Below are 20,465 nucleotides of genomic sequence, written 5' to 3'. Positions count from 1 at the left end.
GGCAAGGAATCCTGTGAAGTTATTTCAGAAAACAGTTTTAGCAACTAACCCAGATCGGTTTGTAATTGTCTGTAGGTTAGTTGCTATGGCAACATAAACTGTGCACTGCACTGTAACAGATTTAGTGACAAATAAGTGTTAATTGTCAGAACACTGTCAGAAAAACTGTTCATAGAGTATTAAATTGATGCTGTGGGTCATAGTCTTGATTAAAATGACTGATTATATCAAATTATGAAAAATGCTTAGTTTACACATTTGGTGAAATGTTTGATGTATCTTCATAAACCTACTCTTTCTAAATTAATCACGCTGTAGGATTGTGGATTATCCCTTGAATTAACTACACATTTTATGCATAAGCATTTATTTATTTACTAGTTTAAGCTTTCATTTTAACAGAGGGTGATGAACATAGCATTGGGTCTGTCCTTTTTGCAGTTGTAACTTGGTCTTTTCAGAAAGTAGGCCATTTTGTTCTGTTCCTTGGGCATAAATGTGTGAAAGTCAATGAGATATCCAAATAAACATAACTATTTTAAGTACACTATCTATCTATCTATCTATCTATCTATCTATCTATCTATCTATCTATCTATCTATCTATCTATCTATCTATCTATCTATCTATCTATCTCTCTCTCTCTCTCTCTCTCTCTCTCTCTCTCTCTCTCTCTCTATATATATATATATATATATATATATATATATATATGAATAAATGAATCTTATGTCTTAATATTTCTTATAATCTGCATGGACTCACATTGCTATTAATATTCAGTTAGACTTAATTTAGTTCCAGTTTATTGCCATTATAGATACACATGAGGTACAGTATAACAAAAAGCCATTAGGCTACATTTAGCGTGCATACACAGACATCCAGTGAGCACAGAGATAATTATACAGCACACAATGTGTGCAAAAATGCATATACAATACAATACAATACAATACAAATGTGCTGGTGTGAAGATATATAGTATATAGATATATAGTGGATCTGTAGATATTACATATATGATGACTGATCCTATGTAGGTGAGATCATATGTAACCTCCAAGGACTTTAAAGCTGCTTACTTGCTCCACAGTGGGTCTTTTGATGCTCAGATGTGTGTGCACTCTACTCTTCCACCTGCAGTCAGCAGTCATCTCCCTGGTTTTGCTGACATTGAAGTAGAGGTTATCTGTACGCCCTTCTATAAGGAGTTTCATCTATTCTCTGTATGCTTCCTTGTTGTCGTTGGAGATTAAATGAATTTTTATGCTCTGCTTTTTACTCGGTAACCTAGGCTGTTTGCGAGAAGGGACAATTTTGTTTTAATATTAGCCTGTCAACAGACATTTTCACCTGTTTTTCCAATTTTCATTTTAGTTACTCGTTTAAGGCTTTTTGAAATGTGGAGGTTTTAACATATGTACCAGAATTTTTCACCGGTTTTTCACGATATTTCAATCCTGTTTTTGTGAGGATTAACCATTGTTTAACCAAGTTGACTAACATTTTCACCGGAATGTGCTATTGTGGAGAAACATTTACAACATTCCAGTTTTCATTAGCTATGTTCTACCAGCTCTGCCACAGTCTAATTTTGGTAAGGATTTTGCTTGAAATAATTCAAGTTAAGGTATAGGCTTATTGGTTTTCAGAGAGAATGTGGGACAGTTGAGACTGAATAACGAACTTCTAGCGTTACATCATTTGCTGCATGCTCACGGGAGGAACAGCTTGAACAGATAAATTAAAATCGTTTGGGTTTAAAAAACAGTTCTATCTCTTTAAGAGACGTACGCAATTCATTCTTTCGCGCTTTGCTACCTTCAAGTCCTCGGAAATTCCTATTTACTAGTTCAGAGGTCATAATTACAACATGGTATGCATTCAAGTAGTTTTTGGTAGCGGGGAAATGGACGCCATGAGAAAACTCCTTTTGATTTTACTTTTGTTTTGAACTTAAGATAATAAGTAGAAATAATGGACAAAGCAATTGGTAGTGATAAAAACTTGCCCTTTAGCTCAGTGGTTCAGGTATTTGGCTATTAATCCGAAGGCTGCCAGTTAAAACCCCACCACCATCAAGTTGCCATTGCTGGGCCCCTAAGCAAGGCCCTTAACCTTCAATTGCTGAAGTTGTATTCAGTCATAAATGTCAGTCTGTTTGGATATATGTTAGCTACAAAGCCATTTCATTAGGAAACAGCTAAAAAGTCAGCCAACTAGCTATATTTATGTGAGGAGTGGTAGCTCAGTGGTTAAGGTGTTCGAGTAGTAATAAGGTTGTCAATTCAAGCCCGACTGCTGCCAAGTTGCCATTGTTGGGCCGCTGAGCAAGGCCCTTAACTCTCAATTTCTGTAATTGTAATTTGCTTTAAAAGTGTCAACTAAATTTTGTAAACGTAATGTGTAAGTTACGCAAACTCAAGTTTTAATTACATATTACGTTTGTAAGACAGCCGGTTTTCTCAGTTTGTTAAAGTAAATTCAACTTATCGACGCTTACAGTGTATTTCACAATATGCTTGCATTTCTACTCTGTCAGTAATAGTTGTAATTCTAAAAATTAATAGTTATCAATAGACTAATGATAATAGTTATAATATGTAACACTATTGTATTATATATTATATATTGATATAACAAATTTGCACAGCATATGTCACTTAATATTATTGTCTTATAATCACATGTTTTCTGACCAGGCCAGGTTCCACTGGCTGAGTGCATTCATAGTCACCCCTAGGAAGGCTTTACTTTCTGGGGCATATTTGTTACTACAGACAAGCTGCCATACAATGACCCTGAGGAAGAATAAAACAATGATATAGAGGAAGAATGTTCTTTCCACATTTTGCTAACCACAAAGATGGGGGAATCCATTAAATGCCTACAACCCTCCCCATCCCCTGCATATATGTTTCATATAGGCAATAAAGAGCCTTTGACTAAAAAAAAAGGATTTTCAATTTTGTTTCATTTTATGCTAATTTCCCAACTTGTTTGCGAAAGATCTTTAAAAATCATTTGACCATGACTTAAAATGTGTTGTTATGAAACATAATTGTGGCCCATTTCATACAGAAAAACATTCTTTGTCAATGCATGCTTTCATGCCTTTACAGCTTTGGATATATGTAGATCTTATACTATATGACTTCATTATTAAATGAACATGTTTTAGCATGTTCGTTTAATATGTTATTATGAATTGTTAAAACATACATGTTAAGTATTGTATATCGCATATGTGAATTTTGTATGCAAATCTATCTATCTAGCTAGCTAGCTAGCTATTAGGTAACTGGTTAGATATATGGTCTTAGGCTAACCAAATTCTTACTATTGCTATTTAAGCTCTGGAAGTGCACTGGCCCTCCTTATTTGTTACTTTGGCAACACTTGCTATTTTCAAAGTATAGTATTAGTCTGTATACACAAACGCTTACTTCAAATTTTGATTGAGTTGAATAAGAAGCTCTTCAGTTTTTGAATTTTGCATGTTGAATCCCGTTATCAGCGCTCAATATACTCATAGTTACTGGACTTTGATCACTGAAATTCTAACAGGCTCTGGGTATAGGTAAGAGGTCAACTGAGATTTCAAGGTCAAGTTTTGTTAAACCCGCTTTCTGGAATTCCCCCTAGTGTCAGTACACTTATAAAAACGAAGAGCAGAAACGCTCAGCGACTAGTTGGCAAGACATTGCAAAGGAATTTAGCACGACAAGGGGCATAAATACACAGGTTAATAACGAATTCTAAACGAATGACAGTTGACAGTGCAGAGGGGAAACGAAAACTCTGATGGAGAGGACTCCCTCTGGAGGTCTGAGTAGGTATGGCGGGGAGCTGGCGTAACAAAATTGCCAATCCTAAGACTAATTGACTGCTTATGTTAATAGCAATTATCTACACCTTCACCCACACCCATCCCTCTCGCTTACATAAATTATGCCTGCACAGCGGAGCAAATATTCCGATCGCAGGAACGCCTTGAACGTTTTTTCATTGTGGGAGAATACATTCACAGATTACGCCCCCGTGATTTCAGCACCAGGAAACGTGTATTGAGTTTGTGTATCCTAAAAAAGCTAATGAATTCTGAATTCTCCACTAACGTGGGTCTTTATTTTGCATGTCTGATTAGGACATTACCTCATTATGAAAAAAAAGTATATTCCTTTATTCTATATTTGCCATAATGAGATGGTATATATCCGGCCTATATATTTGAGAGATAACATTTTGTTATAGGCCTCACCGACACAGATCTTATTGATGAGAACGAGCATCACCAGAGGGCGCGGACTTTGCTCGATCGTTCTCTGAACTGCAGTGCTTTTTCACGGCCTCTCGCTCGCTCTGCCCACGTAGCATCGTGGTGCAAATCTTACGCATCCGTGCTGTGGACGGAGACCTATCTGCCACCCTCTCCAAAGTACGCAGCGACGCCACGTTTGCCCCCTCCCCTCCTTCCACAATCGCTGGCCGTAGCGCATCAGCAGGCAGTTTAGGCTACGCCGAGCTTCGCCTGGTCTGTTAGCAGGTGTATGGCAGGAGCGAAAAAGAAAGGTTATCCTCGCTCGTATCGTCCCGTGTCTGTTGATTTTTTATTTTTTTTACATTTTATTTTATTTGGTCTTTTCTCTGTCTGAGTGCGTGGACTGTTAGACCAAATCGGATGGTCCTGATTGCGTGTGTGTGATTCAGCGAAGACGGGGCCAGAAGCATCTGCAGTGTGGCTGAAGCGGAGAGAAAGACGGACATTCAGAGCGACGCTTGATCGTAATTGTCTCCATCCCCATCGCCTGTGAATGGGCTGTGCGCCGTCCGCCTCTGCAGTCACTGTTTAGAGTCATTAGTGGAAGAAGATGGCGGACAGGGCTGAGATGTTTTCTCTCTCCACCTTCCACTCGCTCTCTCCTCCGAGCTGCAGGTAAGACGCGCAGTGTCCCCTCTCTCCATCGCCGTACTGAAGGGCAAGGGTTTGGGTTTGGCGAGCTCTACCTCGCTGACCGGGAATCGCTCACCCCGGCCTGGTTACCTCAACTCCGTAAACTGCCGGGACGTATCAGCAGTGTTTATGTTGCGGCAATGTCACGAGCGCTTTCAGACAAACGGAGATAATCTGCAAGCACGGCTGTCCAGCGTCCTTGCACGGTTTAGTTATTTGTTGATTATGTGTTTGTTATGGTCAGTTTGTCCTCGGACGCTTTTGTGCGTTTATAAATGTCCTTGAATGTACCTGATATAACAATTTAGCGGAATGATCGTAAAGATGAGACGACTGAAACACAATTTCCTTTCCTGTCGCAGGCTCAGTTACTGTAAGGAAAGGCCCACGCCCTGTTGGGAGCGTATCGGACCAATGATGCAAACTGTAAACAGAATCTGTATGCAAAGGTTATTCATGAGTTGTTAACGTTATCAACGTTGTTACCATGTGAGTGTGAGAATTATTTATTCATTTTCCTTTTTAGATGGTTTATCTACCACTGCGTCTAAAACATCTGTTGAGCATTTAACACGCACATGCTAAGCTACAATTATTTAACTTGACCTATAGTAAATAGGATAATTATTGATTCTGACAGCCAACATAATTTGATATTTGTCACACTATACTATGTATTTGAATACAAACAAAAAGAATGTTATAATCATGTGAGCAATGGTGGTCCTTAGACCTGTGGTTCCCCTTCCCAGTTAGTGTGTGTGTGTGTGTGTGTGTGTGTGTGTGTGTGTGTTTGTGAGTGTGTTGTGTGAGTGGAAGGAAAGATTTGGTTAAGGGATCCCATTTCCTATTTGGAGAGGTTGGAGTGAATGTGATGCTTTGTTTTATACTTTTTCGTGTGGCATAAGTATGTAAAGTATATTTCAAAGCCTGTTCTAAACACACACACACACACACACACACACACACACACACACACACACACACACACACACACACACACACACACACACACACACACACATACACACACACACACACACACAGTTCAGCAGATACACAGATCTTCTCCAGCTTTTGGGTATTCAAATAAAATAGCAGATCAATTAAGTTACTTTAACCATAAGCTTCATGTTAACAGGGAAATCAGTCAAGAGTGTGAGAGCCATCAAGACATGACCAGTGTCTAGAAATCACAGACAAATGAATGATTACAGCAGCATTCTTAAGTAGGCAAGGGGGGGGGGGGGACCACCCAAAAAAGGAAATGCTGAATGATCACTCTAGTCTTGGTAAGGTGCTGTATGTATCACACTCCCTCACTGCCTCTATGCTTTTTTTATACATTACCTTTTCTATAGTTTCTGTAGTTTCTTTTAACTCCTCTAGCCCTGATTTTAATATTTTTATTCTCAATTTGTTTAAGAAGGCTTTCATAATGAAATCTACACTGCTTTCTCTAGTGCTTTAGTATAGTATTATCAAAGGGTTCGCTTGTGTGGGCGAGACAGCAAGAGGTAGAGTGTGTGTCTCTGGGGTGATGCATGCAATGCTGGATTTATTTTCTGAGTTTCTGTAAGATTAGTTATTACCTAGTTATTATCTAATTAACATTCAGGAGAAACACTAGGTGAAACAACAAGGAGTAAAAAAATAAAGTAAAATACAAGACACATTTCAGAAGTATTCAGTCATCAGGTTTGTTTTGAAGTATTTATTTGTTTTTTTGTATTTACATGTATTTCTTATTTTAGTATGCATGAGGATATAGGCAGAAAAGCTCCAGATTTCTCAAAGGTCATCATGAAAGCTCTTGACATGTAGACGACCTCACACTTACAGAATTTAAAATACCATTGATACCACACAAAAATAATCAGATAACATAAAAAACACAAACATACATAATGAATATATAAACCCCAAATTAATGATAAGGTGAGAAGAATATGAGTAGCTTACCCTTTGAGTCAGGGCCGTAACCATGGCTTTTTGGTCCAAACAAAAGATTTCACATTTGGCCTCAGTGAATAATATATACCCAATATTCAAATTCAGCCACAGTTCCTTAGAATTGTCTTGATGTCCTCTTGTATATGTACCTTCCTGGAGTCTATAAATAAAAATGATAATGGTTTTCAAGGTGGTGTGATCTGCATCAAATCATATAATTTACAGATTGTGTAAAACATGTCAGCTGAGTGGGTTTATTTGGTAAATATCTGTTATGTGGTGAACATTAGTCAAAAGCCTTTGTCAGATTCTGTAGTGATTCTAGGTTCTTTTTGCATCTAAATCTCTAATGCTTCATACATTCATATATAGGTAGTACTGTTAACTAAATTAACTAAATCTGACCTTTACTTGTTTGCACGAGTTTGCTGAACTTAGATATTCATTGACTTCTTATGAGCAGCCACTCACCCCCATATTTTTGAGCACAGATGCCCATCCTACATATGCTTTTATGGTGTATGTGTATTGTTACTTAGAAGTCTTCAAACTGAATCAACTCATTTGGATTTACAAAAATCCCTGCATGATTTTTTTTCAATATGCTGACAAAGCAGCCTGTGGCTGGAAGGGGAAGGGATACACTCCGGTGAAATGTAATATGGCCACGACACATATTTTGCGAGTTATCACACAAAAAGTAACTAGTGAAAATGACATTCTGAATAATGATATTGTAACTGGAAAAATTTGGGGAGGATAGCTTAGGGCCAGAGAAAACTCACTCGCAGGCCAGATTCAAATTTGATTAAATAAATACAACATATTCATTTAACATAAATATGATACAGTACCATAATGCATACACTGATGAATAGATGTAAGTCATTGTTGTGCAGCCTTATGCAATGGTGTGTGTGTGCGTGTGTGTGTGTCTGTACAGCTGGATTTTTAGTTACTAAAACTCAAATTGTTCTATTAAACTATAACCTGGTATTAATACCAAATACAAAGATCATTCCAACTATTGTGATTGCTATTGAGTGATGTGGCGATATTTTTTTTTTCATGGAATTATCATGATTTAATTTTCAGACTTCTGTATTTGTTGTGTACACTACTGTGGTCTGAGTTTTGGGCTCCTGTCATCTTCCTTTTTAAATTTAATGATGCATGTTAGATCATCCCCCAATGAGGTTATAGATTATGATGCCTGAGATTCATAAGTTATTTCGGTCCTATGTGGATTTTCTACCTAGGTGTCTGAATAGTTTGTCATGATTTACTGAGGGATTAATGTATTTGTGTTGTAAACAAAATAAGGACTCACAGCAGTCCACTTTCTTGGTATTTTTTTTGTTTTGTATAGTTTGTCTTAGGATAAATGGTGCGTGTGTGTGTGTGTGTGTATGTTTGATTGAGAGAGTTCTGGTGGTGGACTGGCCTATTAATATCTGTTCAGGAACAGAATTCATACCGTACTGTAGAAGGAAATCTCATTCTCATATGCAGCATAACTAGTTCCCCAATGGGCATATTATGTGATTTTTCTTCTTTTTAGTTGTATTCTGTGAGGGATTTTGTACTGAAGTGTGTTTTCCTATGCCATGGCTTGAGTGACAGGGTGTACACACAGGTGAATGGTTTACATTCACAAAATGTCTGACATGTCATCCTGTGTGTGTGTGTGTGTGTGTGTGTGGGGGGGGGGGTTACAAAATAAAAATTGCAACTGAATTTTTACTTTATCTGTATGAAATACATCTATTATCTCTGTTGCTCCTTAATTGTGAGTTTCATTAGCATACACAAAGAAAGCCTTTGAGTATTGAATAATCATTTAATCAAATCAGCATTATAGTGGAAGTTAATGGAAGTAAGCTGTTTGAACACTGACAATTTATTGAAACCCAACACTCACATGCCCATAAGAAAGGTTTATTGCTTAAAGATTGGTCATTGAAGGCTCAGGAGAGAGAAAGGTAAATCTCACTTAGATCTCATTTAAAATTCCTTAGGGAACAATGTTGAGAAATGAGACAAAATATTCCAGAGATTAAATGCAAACTGGAAATTTGTATATGTAGGAGATGGAAATCTCATTCTTTTCTTGCTTTAGTCTTTCAGTGTTTTCATCATTTCTGCCAGTGGAACAGCCACAGTATAAAAATATCCTAGTACAGGTAGCAATATAATTCAACTAAACACAGAAGAATGTACTGTATTTATTATACAATAACTGCTTAAAAAGTATAGTATTACTATTACAATAGTTTTACTAGGTTCTTTTTGGATATTCTGTAGACAAACTATAGAAATTCTATAGAATCTAAAATCTAAAATAATTTCAAGTATTGTCTAAAGTTGTTCTCTCTGAGAAAAGAAACAATGTTAGATGAGTAATAGCTAAAATGGTTAAACAAGTAAATGTTACAGCTTGGTACAAATATTTTCAAGAAATATTTAGAAGATATTAAGAATATTAAGATATAAATTTGAAAAAGTATCTTTAATACACACCATTAACACACAGAATCTGTAATGCACAGAATCTGCATGTGATTCATAGGCTGAAAAACCTACCTAGCTAACAGTTACTGTTAGTCAGTCAGTAACATTATGATGTGTAGATCAATACCAAATGAAAAAAAAAAAAACTTAAATAACTGCTATTTCATCTTGCCTGCAGTATTTCTTTGAAATTTTACAATAGCCGCCCAATGCCTAATGCATTTCTGTACATTCACTTTGTATTGAGTAACGTGCATGAAAAGTAAAAATGAGCCGACAAAAGTGAAAAAGGAGCCTAACCTAGTCAGTGTGTGTGCTCAGTGGTTTGGCTTTTTCTTAAAGGTGCATATGTGTTTTGTATGAGACTTTGTTCAGATCATTGTTGTAATTTATGTGGGATAATGTCTTTTTACTGAGGACAAAATGAGTGGCAGAAGACATAATTAAGAGTCTTCAATTTCTTGTCGTCATATCTCATTTTTGTCTAGGAAAATACCAGAGATATTCAAGAGATCTCTTTTCTGATTTCCTTTTCCTGTGTGTGAATACTCACACATATGGCCAATGATTTCATTCCTTGTATCACATTTACATATTTCATTTTTGTGGTTTTTCAGATTAGAAGAAAATGGGCTCATTTTGTGTTTTGAGTCGTTTCCTGCAGATCCCTTAAATGCAATGCACTTTTGTGGGGGATCAGCCCTCCACAGGTCTGCAGCCGAGGCCAAGAAGGACATCAGAGGCAGGCAGTGGTGTGCGTGCTTAGGCAACATGCTGGGCTTTGAAGCAGCTCACTGCTGCGATGTAGCGGGCTGCTGCGGATGTCTGGGAAGCCCGTGAGTGAAGCGGTGCTGCTCGACACTGCTGGCCTGTCAGCTGCAGGTGCACACCAACAGAGCGTGCCGTTTTGTCTAGTGTGGTAGCAGGAAGACTCCCATTCCTGCTCATAGCTTCTATATTTTTATGATACACATATTTACTGCTGGTTGGTTACCATTCTAAAACTGACAGTTCTGCTTGTCATTAGCATTCTTCTCCATACAGGTTCATAAAGGTTCATAATGAAATGTGCGGATGTGGAAATGAAAAATAAAGTTCGGAGCTCTGGCTGCTTACAAAGAATTTTGTTCATCATTCACTGGTGGTGTTGAGAGACACAAATGATGTGAAACAGCAAATAAAATCTGGGATTTTCAGAGTGATAACCATACTAGAAATATTTAGGGAGCAATTTCTGCAGTTTAGTTTTTTTATATGTGCAATATATTTATTTACATTCATACCTTTTCTGCCTTTTGTTTGTTCTTTTTTTCCTGGTTCACCTATCTACCCATTTAGATCATTGCCTAGCTTTTCCTAATTTATGCGGACACATGCAGTACAGTGATAGCGTAAAGGCTGTTTGTGTGTGTATGTGTGTGACACCTACTGGGCCTCTTCTGCATTTTGTCATTAGTGTTGCTTTCTTGAAATCCTCTTGCCGGTTTCAGAAGAAGAACACAGATTTGGGAAAGCCCTTCACTAGCCCACTCATCTTGCCTCTTTATGTATTAGCACCATGCATTGAGATGAAAGTTGTCAACCACTTTGCAAGTCTTTGTAGTATTATTACTAGTAAGAATTTTTGGATCGTGGTTATGCTCTTTTTCTCTCAGTGTATATATCTTTATTTCTCATTCCCACACATTATAAGAATGTTAAAAAATTTGGAATCGAGCATAGTGAATACATTTATTAAGATAATTTTAGTGATTATTCAATCTATGAATATAAATTTCAGACAGATTTCATAAATGGCTGATTTGAAACCTTCAGACAGAAAGGAGCATGAGTCAGCAAATTAACATAAACTCTGGCAGGATGTTGTTGACATAGTATCAGCTGTAAAGGTGACCTCACCCTACTTAACGTGACAAAACCCTGAGGGGCTTCTGCTAATGGTGTGACATCACTCTCTGCTCAGCACCAGCTGCTATGGCAACATGACAGGAAGATGATGTTACACTCCAGTGCTCAGAACAGGGCCCTTCCCTTTGTAATAAGAATGAATTGTTTGGGAGGATTCCGTACTGGGTTGCCATAGGGAGGGGTGTAAGGGTGGGGCTAAAGAGTAAAGCTCAGTTTCTTTATGTGCTGTTTTGTTGTCATTATGTAACAAACAAACCTGCAAATATCCTCAAAATAGGGTCAGCACAAAATAGGGAAAAACAGGTTTTTCTGTCTGCTTTCTTGAGTATAGTGTTCTTGTGTAGGGTGGACAGAACTGGAAATATTGAACCAGGTATAGTTATTATGATTCAGGACCAGTGAACTCATCTGTTAGCTGCATCATCTGTTCTCTAGAAAGACTGGGTGAATGGTAAATCAATTGTGATTTGTATAAGTGTTCTAGGGCCATTATTAGGCTCTATCTGGGTCTTTGTAGCTACCGTTTTAAGGGTTTTTCTACACCCTCAACATTATACCACTTTTGCTCCTTAGTAAGGTCATTTTTCCTTTTTACAAATGTACTTTTTTTGTGACTAATTGGCCAATACAGCTGCACTTGTTTATGCCATAGATGTGTCATATTGTTTTGAAGCACAAAAATACAAAAATAAAATGTTTTTAAAAAGTACCCTGGACATTGTGGTCAGTATTAAAATAAGGAACAATTTACTTTGCGTATTGTTGCTTTTCAAGAAAACTATTTAGTACACTTTATCATTAGTAAAACATGATCATTGGCAATTAATGCTGTATTGTTCTGTTGTCCCCTGCCCTCCTGGAGACATGCCAATACACTGATCTCATTGAAACATTCATGCCAATTGGTAAAAGTGATATCCTTGGACTCTCTACAAATGAAGTCATAAGCAAAGGTGTGAATGTGGTACACTAGCCCTAATCTTAACCATTCATAACCTTTCATTTCAATTATTTGTACAAATGGTTACTAATTTGTAAATGTGATGATATGGTTAGGTGGACATTGAAGTGTTTTTGGTTTTCAAAATTTAAATAGTTGTTTGTAAAGCACTGTTTCTGGTACGTGCAGAGATACAGGGATGTAATCTACTTGAGAGAGCTTCCCAGGACTGCAGCATCTGCTAAAGCTGCTCTGTGTGGACTACATTCATTATTGATGGTCCACTGTGAGGAATATCATTAGCTGTGTCCATAGAGTCAGCACATGCACTGTATTATAGGTTTATATGTTTATACACTGTGTGTGTGTATGTGTGTACTAGTATATGGTGTGTGGACTAGTATATGGTGTGTGGACTAGTATATGGTGTGTGGAAGTAAGGGTGCACTTATTTAAACTGATCTTATTTCACTGTTGCACTATTGGCATTACACATTAATCTGAAATTGTGCACTAATATAGCTGAGTAAAACAAGCAGGCAGTTCAGGGTCACTCAACCCTGTATCAAACTTACCATAAATACTGGGGACATATGCACACACACACACGCACATAATTTCTGTAATTACTCTTGCTATTGGTGTATTTATAGAGCACTTAAAACCCTGATAAGGAACAGCTGCTATTAAAATGACTAAATACACTTGAGTTTAAATATGCTGGATATTATAAAACATATATTTTTTACATGATTATAGTACCTTTCATATCATATATACTGCCTTTGACACACTTAAAACATTTGAAATATTAAAAACATATCTGTGTGTAAAATTCAAAAGGAGGTATTTAATATATTAAGGGGATATTCTACATATAGCATAAAATATACATAGCTTTATATGTCATATTAATTTTTTTCGGTATTGTATATAGAATATGTGATTCTTATGTAAGCCTTTTTACATATGGAAGATGCTCTATATTAGTGAACTTTTACAACCTCTGTCCCACCTCCTCTTTAACACTGTTTTGGGTCAATGGACTTCTCTTCAGCACCTATTCTCAGTCACCACTCCATTAAGACTCCTTGGAGTTTCTTGTTTTGCACAGGGCTACTTGCAGACTGAAGCTTGAGCTATTTCAGGGTTTCATTTGTGATTCTGTTAGTTTTCCAGCTGCTGTACAACTTTCTTGCAGTTGGTTGCTGTCTATGCTGAGTGATATTTATGAAACCTAGATGGAAGGTCTTAGGCAGTGAGTAGGTCTCTGATGGTCTTCATTTTCTCTTAAACAAGTTTTACACAGAAATGTTTAGTCATGTGTAACAGTGTACTGTTACAATATACATCTGTAGAGATTCTCCTGTTATATTTCATGTCATTATAAAGACTATGAAAACTCAGCTCAGAAACACCTTAATGTCTGTAATGTCAGGAAGGAGAGGCTGGCTGAAGCCATGATGTTTTAGTTAGGTCTCAGCAATATTTGACTTTGAATATTGCAGTGACATCACACACACACACACACACACACACACACACACACACACACACACACACACACACACACACACACACACACACACACACACACACACACACGTACATAGAATGCAAACTAGAAATTTCATGTTTTGCTTTTTGCTTTAATTGAACTGAAAGGCACTGACTGAGGGAGTTAGGAAAACATTTACAAGCTCTTTGGTTAGTTATCTACTGTAGAGATTTTTGAGTGTGCAAGGAATTAATGACAGGTCAGGTATGGGTGACAGGGTCACAGTGGTTTAGAGGTGGAGGTGAAATCAGATGAGATTTTGTGCTGTTGGGAGTGCTGTGTAAGCCGTGGTGTTCAGACAGCAGAGGCAAAGCCCATTTGGTTGTTTGCACGGTCGTACACAGAGTAGTACACCCTGAGAAACACATCTCCAAAAATCCAAAGGGGCTGGTTGTTTTGAGCGGGCAGGTAGGTGGGGTAGATGTTCACAGTGCAGTAGCCACTCTGAGTTTCCTGTGAACATTAAGGAAAGAAAATGAGATGCCTTTTTTTTGCGTCCACTGTGTACATGCTCATTGTTATGATGTAAATACATTTCAATGCCAATGATTGGTGTTAATGTCACTGGATATAGGTCATCACATCATCAACATTTCTGGTGCTTAATCGTGATTGTTGTCAATGTTGGATTTAACCGGATGTAGTTTATCTTTTGCGTTAGCAAACAAATAAACATAGAAATCCGCGCAAGAAAACTTAACATTCTCAGGGTTTTGAAAATAGAAAGACTATTACTCTAAAATGGTTGAGTCTTCTTAGTGCTAGCATTAACTTTATGATAGAAGCTAACAGCCAACTATATCCTTGATCCTCCCGCGGTGTATGAATACGCAGAAATGCTTTAATCTCATCTAGCTAGCTTTTTGATTGTTAACTGTAGCAGCTTGGTTACTGCATGTTTGTCTGGATTACATTTAATATGGATAGTATCTAGTGGCTAATATAGTAGCATATTTTGACCCCTTTTATTTAGCTGGCTGGCTGTTGTTTTTCGGTCCTGGTCTTTGAAAACGTAGGGTAATCAAAGGCTTCATGGTAGTGTTTACACGGTAATGTGCAAGGGGAAAAAGCCTGAATCGATAGCTCTCATGTTCCTTTGCTTGATATCTACGTACGTTGGAACATATACATTTAAAAGTAGCTTGCAAGCGGATGGACAGTTCTTGTGCGTAAAATAAAATCCTGCTGGCACCACTGGAAATTGGAATCTGTTTATTTGATCAAAGCCTCACAAAGACAGTTCCCATGTTGTTGCTGGATAGGGGAACCATCTAGTTCTTCAGTTGTTTTACTCTCTGAAGCATTACATTTATGTATATTGATACTTAAGTTCTAATGCACTTTAATGTGGAGTTCATGCCTCTAGTCGAACCTAGTAGTATATCAGTATCAAGTGATTGTAACTTACTTGGATGTAGGCAGAGGGAGGTAGAGGGAAGTTCACTCCATTTATGGTGAAGGTCAGAGAAGGGAGACTGTTTGCCTGGCTACAGTCCACAACATACTGTAAAGCAGACAGTTAGACAGTGAAGATCTGTTAACCACCCCCCAAAGGAATTACATTCTGATCCTCAGGTCAGAGTGATGACTGAACCTTTCGTCTTGAAAGCTAGCATCCATTAGCTGTCTTCAGATATTAAACATCAGTCAGATTACTATACAAAATAAACTATAGCCTTGCATTGCTTAGTTTCTGTCAGATTGTAAGTTACCTCTCCATAGCTGTTCTGCTGTGCTCCAAGAGATTGCATTAGGTAAGCCAGGTATGACTGAGGAACAGTCAGTGAAGATGTACCAGTGTCTACAATGGCTTGGCAGCCACCATACCGAGAACACCAGCCAGTCTCCTGTCCTCCTACCTGAAACCTGAGCCATATCAATGCTGGTGATCAGTAAAGCATGCCCACTACACCTTAAATGTAACTTGGATCTTGAAAGAACGAGAGAAGTTGGTACAGAATACCCATTGGTCAAATGGATTTCTCAGATATAGATCAGGTAATGTATAACTAACTGACATATAATGATGTCTACATGGCAACATTAATTATATCAACTTTAATTAATTATATGATCCTTTGCAATGAAAAACCATATGTGTTTTTTTTTTTCTATAAACACTTAAACCTGGTATATTATTGTTTGATGTACTTTTATTTAAAATTATGTTGCAGTCACTAAAGCATTTCTTCTGTTTATAAGGCAGTAGTTTTAAATTGAAATGTAAGTTCAAGTAGAAAAACGCCACTGCCACAATTTCTTTACTAGAGATGTACAGTCTACAAAATGTAAATATATAAAAAATATATAAAGCATTGTATGTATTATTTTTAAATACCTACATGAATAAAGGTAAGTCTAATAAAGCATATCTTAGCATTTTAATGTAAAAGGTTGTGCTAAATAAAAAACTAAAATAAATAAAAAATAAAATGGTTGATATATGGATTTTCATTGGAAGGACTTGACACAACTAAAAATACATATTTCTCAGTTCTACAGCTCACGATGATCTCCAAGTAAGTACTGCATTATAAATATATTTTCCAAATTGTGGCAGAGATACTGAGATGAAAGCAAGCAGGGTGTGCCCTGCTGTTGGTGTGGAGTGGGCATGTGTGTGGCATTATGATGCTGGCTCAATATCATAATGTTTGCCAGCCATCAACAATGGACAGTGGCCTCTTCTATTTGCCCAACCCCACTTGCACACAAGTTAATCTAGAAAAGTGCATTAAGGGTCATGTATAGAAATTTGTGCCAAATAGGATATCATTGGATCATTATAATGTCTTTAAATGTTCTTCATATTAGAGTTAAGAGCAGTATTAGGCTTGATAAGAATAAGGTGAAATGATCTGTTCTCACCCTTGAATGCCAATCTGCCAGTAGGTCTCACTGGTCACAGGTGTCCAGTAGAGCGAACCCTGATACATGTTTTGGTCCACACCACCGAAAGCCACCTCACTGCCAGACTCACCATTCCTTAAAATGAGAAGTTTAGGCATTGACCCATATCAATAACATACCATCTCACATAAAGCAGAGAATATCTAGTGTTTTATCCAAGCAATGTAGTATAGCTGTATGTATGAATATATTTATGACTAGATTGATTGTGCCAGCCCCTTTAGAAGGAAGTGGCCTGGAAGCACTGAAAACCTTTGCAGCTTTCTGTGAATTATAGGTGTTGTATTGTTCTTCTCTCATATTGATATCTAATATATCTTGCTCACGGGCTGAGATAGACAGCAAACAAGTTTTGATTGAGGAGGTCCTTTTGCATCATGTTGTCTACGAGAGGAATTTGATTGCCAACAGCAAGAGAGGGGTAGGCCAGACCAAGGATTCCATCAAACTGGGCAACCACAAAATTCTGGCCTGGCTCGCTGGTGCTCAGTCCAATCTCCTGATCAGTGATGGTGATTCCAGACAGCTAATGAAGGCAAAAAATACATAAAGTTGTGGGATCTCATTGTCTGTTCATTTCCATAAATACATGTTCCTTAAGCATCGACCCTCTCTGTTAATTGACTTTAGCTTATGATATACTGTAAGTCTTACAATTTGCAGTATGTCTAACATTATTGAACTTAGGGTGGTGACAGTATGTCAAAGTGTGGTATGTCTAATGTGGTCGACTTTGATCAAGCTGGCACACTCACGGTGACTGTGTCGTAACCAAAAACGCCATCGAGAGATCCGGCTCCGTAGGGCAGGTAGAAGGTTTGGGAGGTGTACTGGTAAGTGGTCGACTGCCTGGGGTTGAACTGGGTGTGGGTGGCTGAGGAGAAAAAATCCACTGTAGCTGAGCTTTGACTCCACCACAAAGCTTCCTTTTTGCTGTCTTTAGTGGCAGTGTTCATACATCAACCAGGTGTCGGTGTTCCTAATACATTCACTTGCGTCATCAGTAAAAGTTGTAGTGTGCATGAAGATGGACTTACTGCATGCCTGGGTGTTGCAGTAGATGGAGTCAACCCACAGATTGGAAGAACCTGTGTCAAAGAGAACTTGGAAGGACTGGGGAGGAGTGCCGATACTGATCACGCCGTAGTAGGATGACTGAAATAAAAGCCATAAACCAATCAGCTGATGCTGTGGGTGGGTTAAGACATACACTTGGCCTTGCACTTACATCAGCATAGTTGGTCATGGGCTCAATGGTGGAAGTGGCCAGGACCTCAGGAGGTTGATATTTGAGGGCTGGATCACTGTAGGGTAGATGGATTCCCTTCTCCCTCAGTGTCTCTCTGATGGACTTGAACCTTTTCAGGGGAACCCTGTAGAGAGGGATAAAAACTCAGATTAACAATCAAATAAAAGCAGCATTACTCTGCTCATCTCTAAGACCAGTTACCTAAACATGCCCACACAACTCAAATCCAGTAGGTAAAGTAAAAGGACACATAAGAAATAGAGTGGGTAATACCAAGTTGAGGAGACTGAAGCAGCTCACATGTATGTAATGCGAAATGTCTTGCAAATGATAACACAAGTCTTCTTACAAAAACTCAATGCTTAAAAGCAAGGATTGAGACACAGAAGTGTAACTCTTACTTGATGACTGCCTCGGAGAGGACGAGACATGCCACAAGGATGATCAAACCTTTCATCATGATTCTTCAAAGCCTCTGCCTAAATGAACACACAGGTATACCTGCAGCTTGACTTTATATACACGCATGCAGGCGCTACATATCCACCCCACCACATCCTCATGCATACACTCTCTTTTACCTGAACCAGCACTTTCTCTCTGATGGCAGTAAGCCTTTAAAACTACTCCCCCAAAACATGGCCTTCCTCATGATAACACTGATAAGCCACCACAAATAAAGTCATGCACCACTTAACAAATAGATGGACTCTCAAGGAGAAAGCACTAAAGACAAAAGAATATTAATTATTTTTGTGTATGGACTGTGCATGAACACAAAGTTCCAAGAAATTATTACATTTTTATATATTCGTTATATTATTCACTTACATTCTTCCATATACATTATTCAGCTTTCAAGTAGTACTTTAAGTATAAAGTAAATAATGGTCAGGGTGAGAGAAGAAAAAAAAAAAGAAAAAAAAAAAGTCTAAAAGTAGCAGAAGCAGAGAAAAGGGGTATTGTGAGATTGAACTGAATTCAAAAAGCAACAAAACAGTAAAGAAAACAACACAAAAGAACCCCATGTTGTGTTTTCTGACATATTGAAAACATAAAGCTACACTCTGAAATGTGAGGGCAACAATACATAGATGGCATTCTGCAGCATTGGAACATTACTACATAAACTACCTCTTTCCATGGACAAAACATTTCCCAAGATGATGACAATTTTCATACGGTTTTCAAAATAGTTGCATTTCAATGGAAAATTGCACTTTAATCTCTGCTAGGATTACTGTAAGAGCTTTCTCAAGGTTACAGCTATCTCACTTTCATTGCTTAATGGTGATTGCATGTCTTGGCAAAAGGAAAAATAAATATTCCATTTCTTATCAAAAATGAAATGATAAAGTGATGACCCATTAAGTCAAAATAGAAAAGCTCAAGGTTACTGTTGTTATATTAAGCATTTTCTAATATCACAGCTATTTATATTTCATATTTTCAGGGCCATGAGGATGGTGTTAATTGTCTACAAGCTAACAGTACAACACCAATTTTATCTCTTACCTTTGTAGTTGCATAAAGTATACATCGGTAACGGAGACCATCACTTGGCGAGGTTAAATGGGTTCTCTGGCTACTGTGTCAAGGAGCTGGTTCTTTGGTCCAGTGGTCAGAGCTCACATTTACTTCCTGTCAGCCCATAGTTTGAATACTGGGTATGGTGGCTGCTTTCAAACTTTGTTACACATGATGTCAGAAGTGGGATGGTGGTGAGGCCATTGGGGGCATGCCCTGGGTTGGTGAGCCCACCCCTCCTGTGAGGGGATGGTGTAGCCCAGTGTGAGGACCCCTGATGAGAGGCATGATCGAAAGGGTAGTTGTGTGCTGAGGGACACATGGACAGTGTCATGCACTGGAGACGCTTCCCAGAGGTGAAGGCATTGTGATGGGCACCACCACCCTCTGAAAGGGAGGATAGTGTAACGGAGACCATCAGTAAGGAAGGTTAAATGGGTGCTCTGGGTGCTGTTCCAAGGAGGTAGCTCTTTGGCCCAGTGGTCAGAGCTCACATTTACCTCCTGTCAGCCCTGGGTAGGGTGCTTCCTTTATTACAACATCTTGTACCATTTCTCTAAAAAGTTTACAAGCTAGTTTTACAAGAAAAATGAAATGCAAGAAAGAGGGAGGGATCAAATCAGTGTTCCTGAAGATTGAAACATGTTTCTCCAATCTTGGATATCTCAGTATAGCAACCATTTGCTTTAAATACAATGCATTTAGTTAACAAATTTTAGCATAAATTACCCAGACTTTCAGCTGACTTCCTTTACTTTTAGGTAACTGTTTATTACATTTTTTAAATACATTTTTTTTTTAAAGATTTCAACTTTCATTTAAGAATTATATATAATGGTGCAAAATTCTAGAAAAGCTTAGACAGTTTAAAGCTTTCACAAGTGTTTAATAGTGCTTTCCAATAAGAGTATTCAAATGTTACAAAAGTCAGATACCCATAACACATTTCAT

General features: G+C 37.9%; 2 protein-coding genes across 4 annotated transcripts in view; one reads left to right on the top strand and one right to left on the bottom strand.

Annotated features, from left to right (window-relative positions):
- Positions 1–4,325: 4,325 nt before the first annotated feature.
- The window catches only part of mapk8ip2 (mitogen-activated protein kinase 8 interacting protein 2), a 36,068-nt gene continuing 19,928 nt past the window's right edge, over positions 4,326–20,465 (top strand). The window contains exon 1 of one of the 3 annotated variants that reach the window (XM_027015124.3): positions 4,326–4,940. In XM_027015124.3, coding sequence (XP_026870925.2) covers positions 4,876–4,940 — 65 coding nt within the window. In that variant the 5' untranslated portion in view covers positions 4,326–4,875. Of the gene's footprint in view, positions 4,941–5,318; positions 5,448–20,465 lie in introns of those variants that run through there. The other 2 variants (XM_027015126.3, XM_027015125.3) reach the window with 2 other exon arrangements.
- Positions 13,816–19,747, bottom strand: LOC113580521 (gastricsin). The gene is made up of 10 exons (XM_027015129.3): positions 19,503–19,747; positions 18,389–18,466; positions 17,967–18,111; positions 17,776–17,893; positions 17,494–17,612; positions 17,065–17,264; positions 16,697–16,813; positions 15,541–15,694; positions 15,237–15,332; positions 13,816–14,281 (listed from the first exon to the last, which is right to left on the bottom strand). The coding sequence occupies exons 2-10, from the start codon at positions 18,445–18,447 to the stop codon at positions 14,123–14,125; spliced, it is 1,167 nt and encodes a 388-aa protein (XP_026870930.3). The 5' UTR covers positions 18,448–18,466; positions 19,503–19,747; the 3' UTR covers positions 13,816–14,122.

The sequence above is a fragment of the Electrophorus electricus genome, chromosome 6, assembly GCF_041902795.1.
Source record: "Electrophorus electricus isolate QZ-2024a chromosome 6, ASM4190279v1, whole genome shotgun sequence".
Lineage (NCBI taxonomy): Eukaryota > Metazoa > Chordata > Actinopteri > Gymnotiformes > Gymnotidae > Electrophorus > Electrophorus electricus.
The sequence above is the reverse complement of the archived record's forward strand: the minus strand, read 5'-3'. Positions and strand labels throughout refer to the sequence as shown.

What these genes read in the sequence shown, in the direction of transcription:
- LOC113580521 (XM_027015129.3), bottom strand. Translation starts at nt 18,447, where the DNA reads ATGATGAAAGGTTTGATCATCCTTGTGGCATGTCTCGTCCTCTCCGAG. An exon ending in CTCTCCGAGGCAGTCATCAA is followed by an intron (nt 18,112 to 18,388) that starts GTAAGAGTTACA and finishes CCCTCTCTACAG; the next exon opens with GGTTCCCCTGAAAAGGTTCA. An exon ending in TGGCAGATTGGCATTCAAGG is followed by an intron (nt 15,695 to 16,696) that starts GTGAGAACAGAT and finishes GATATGGCTCAG; the next exon opens with GTTTCAGGTAGGAGGACAGG.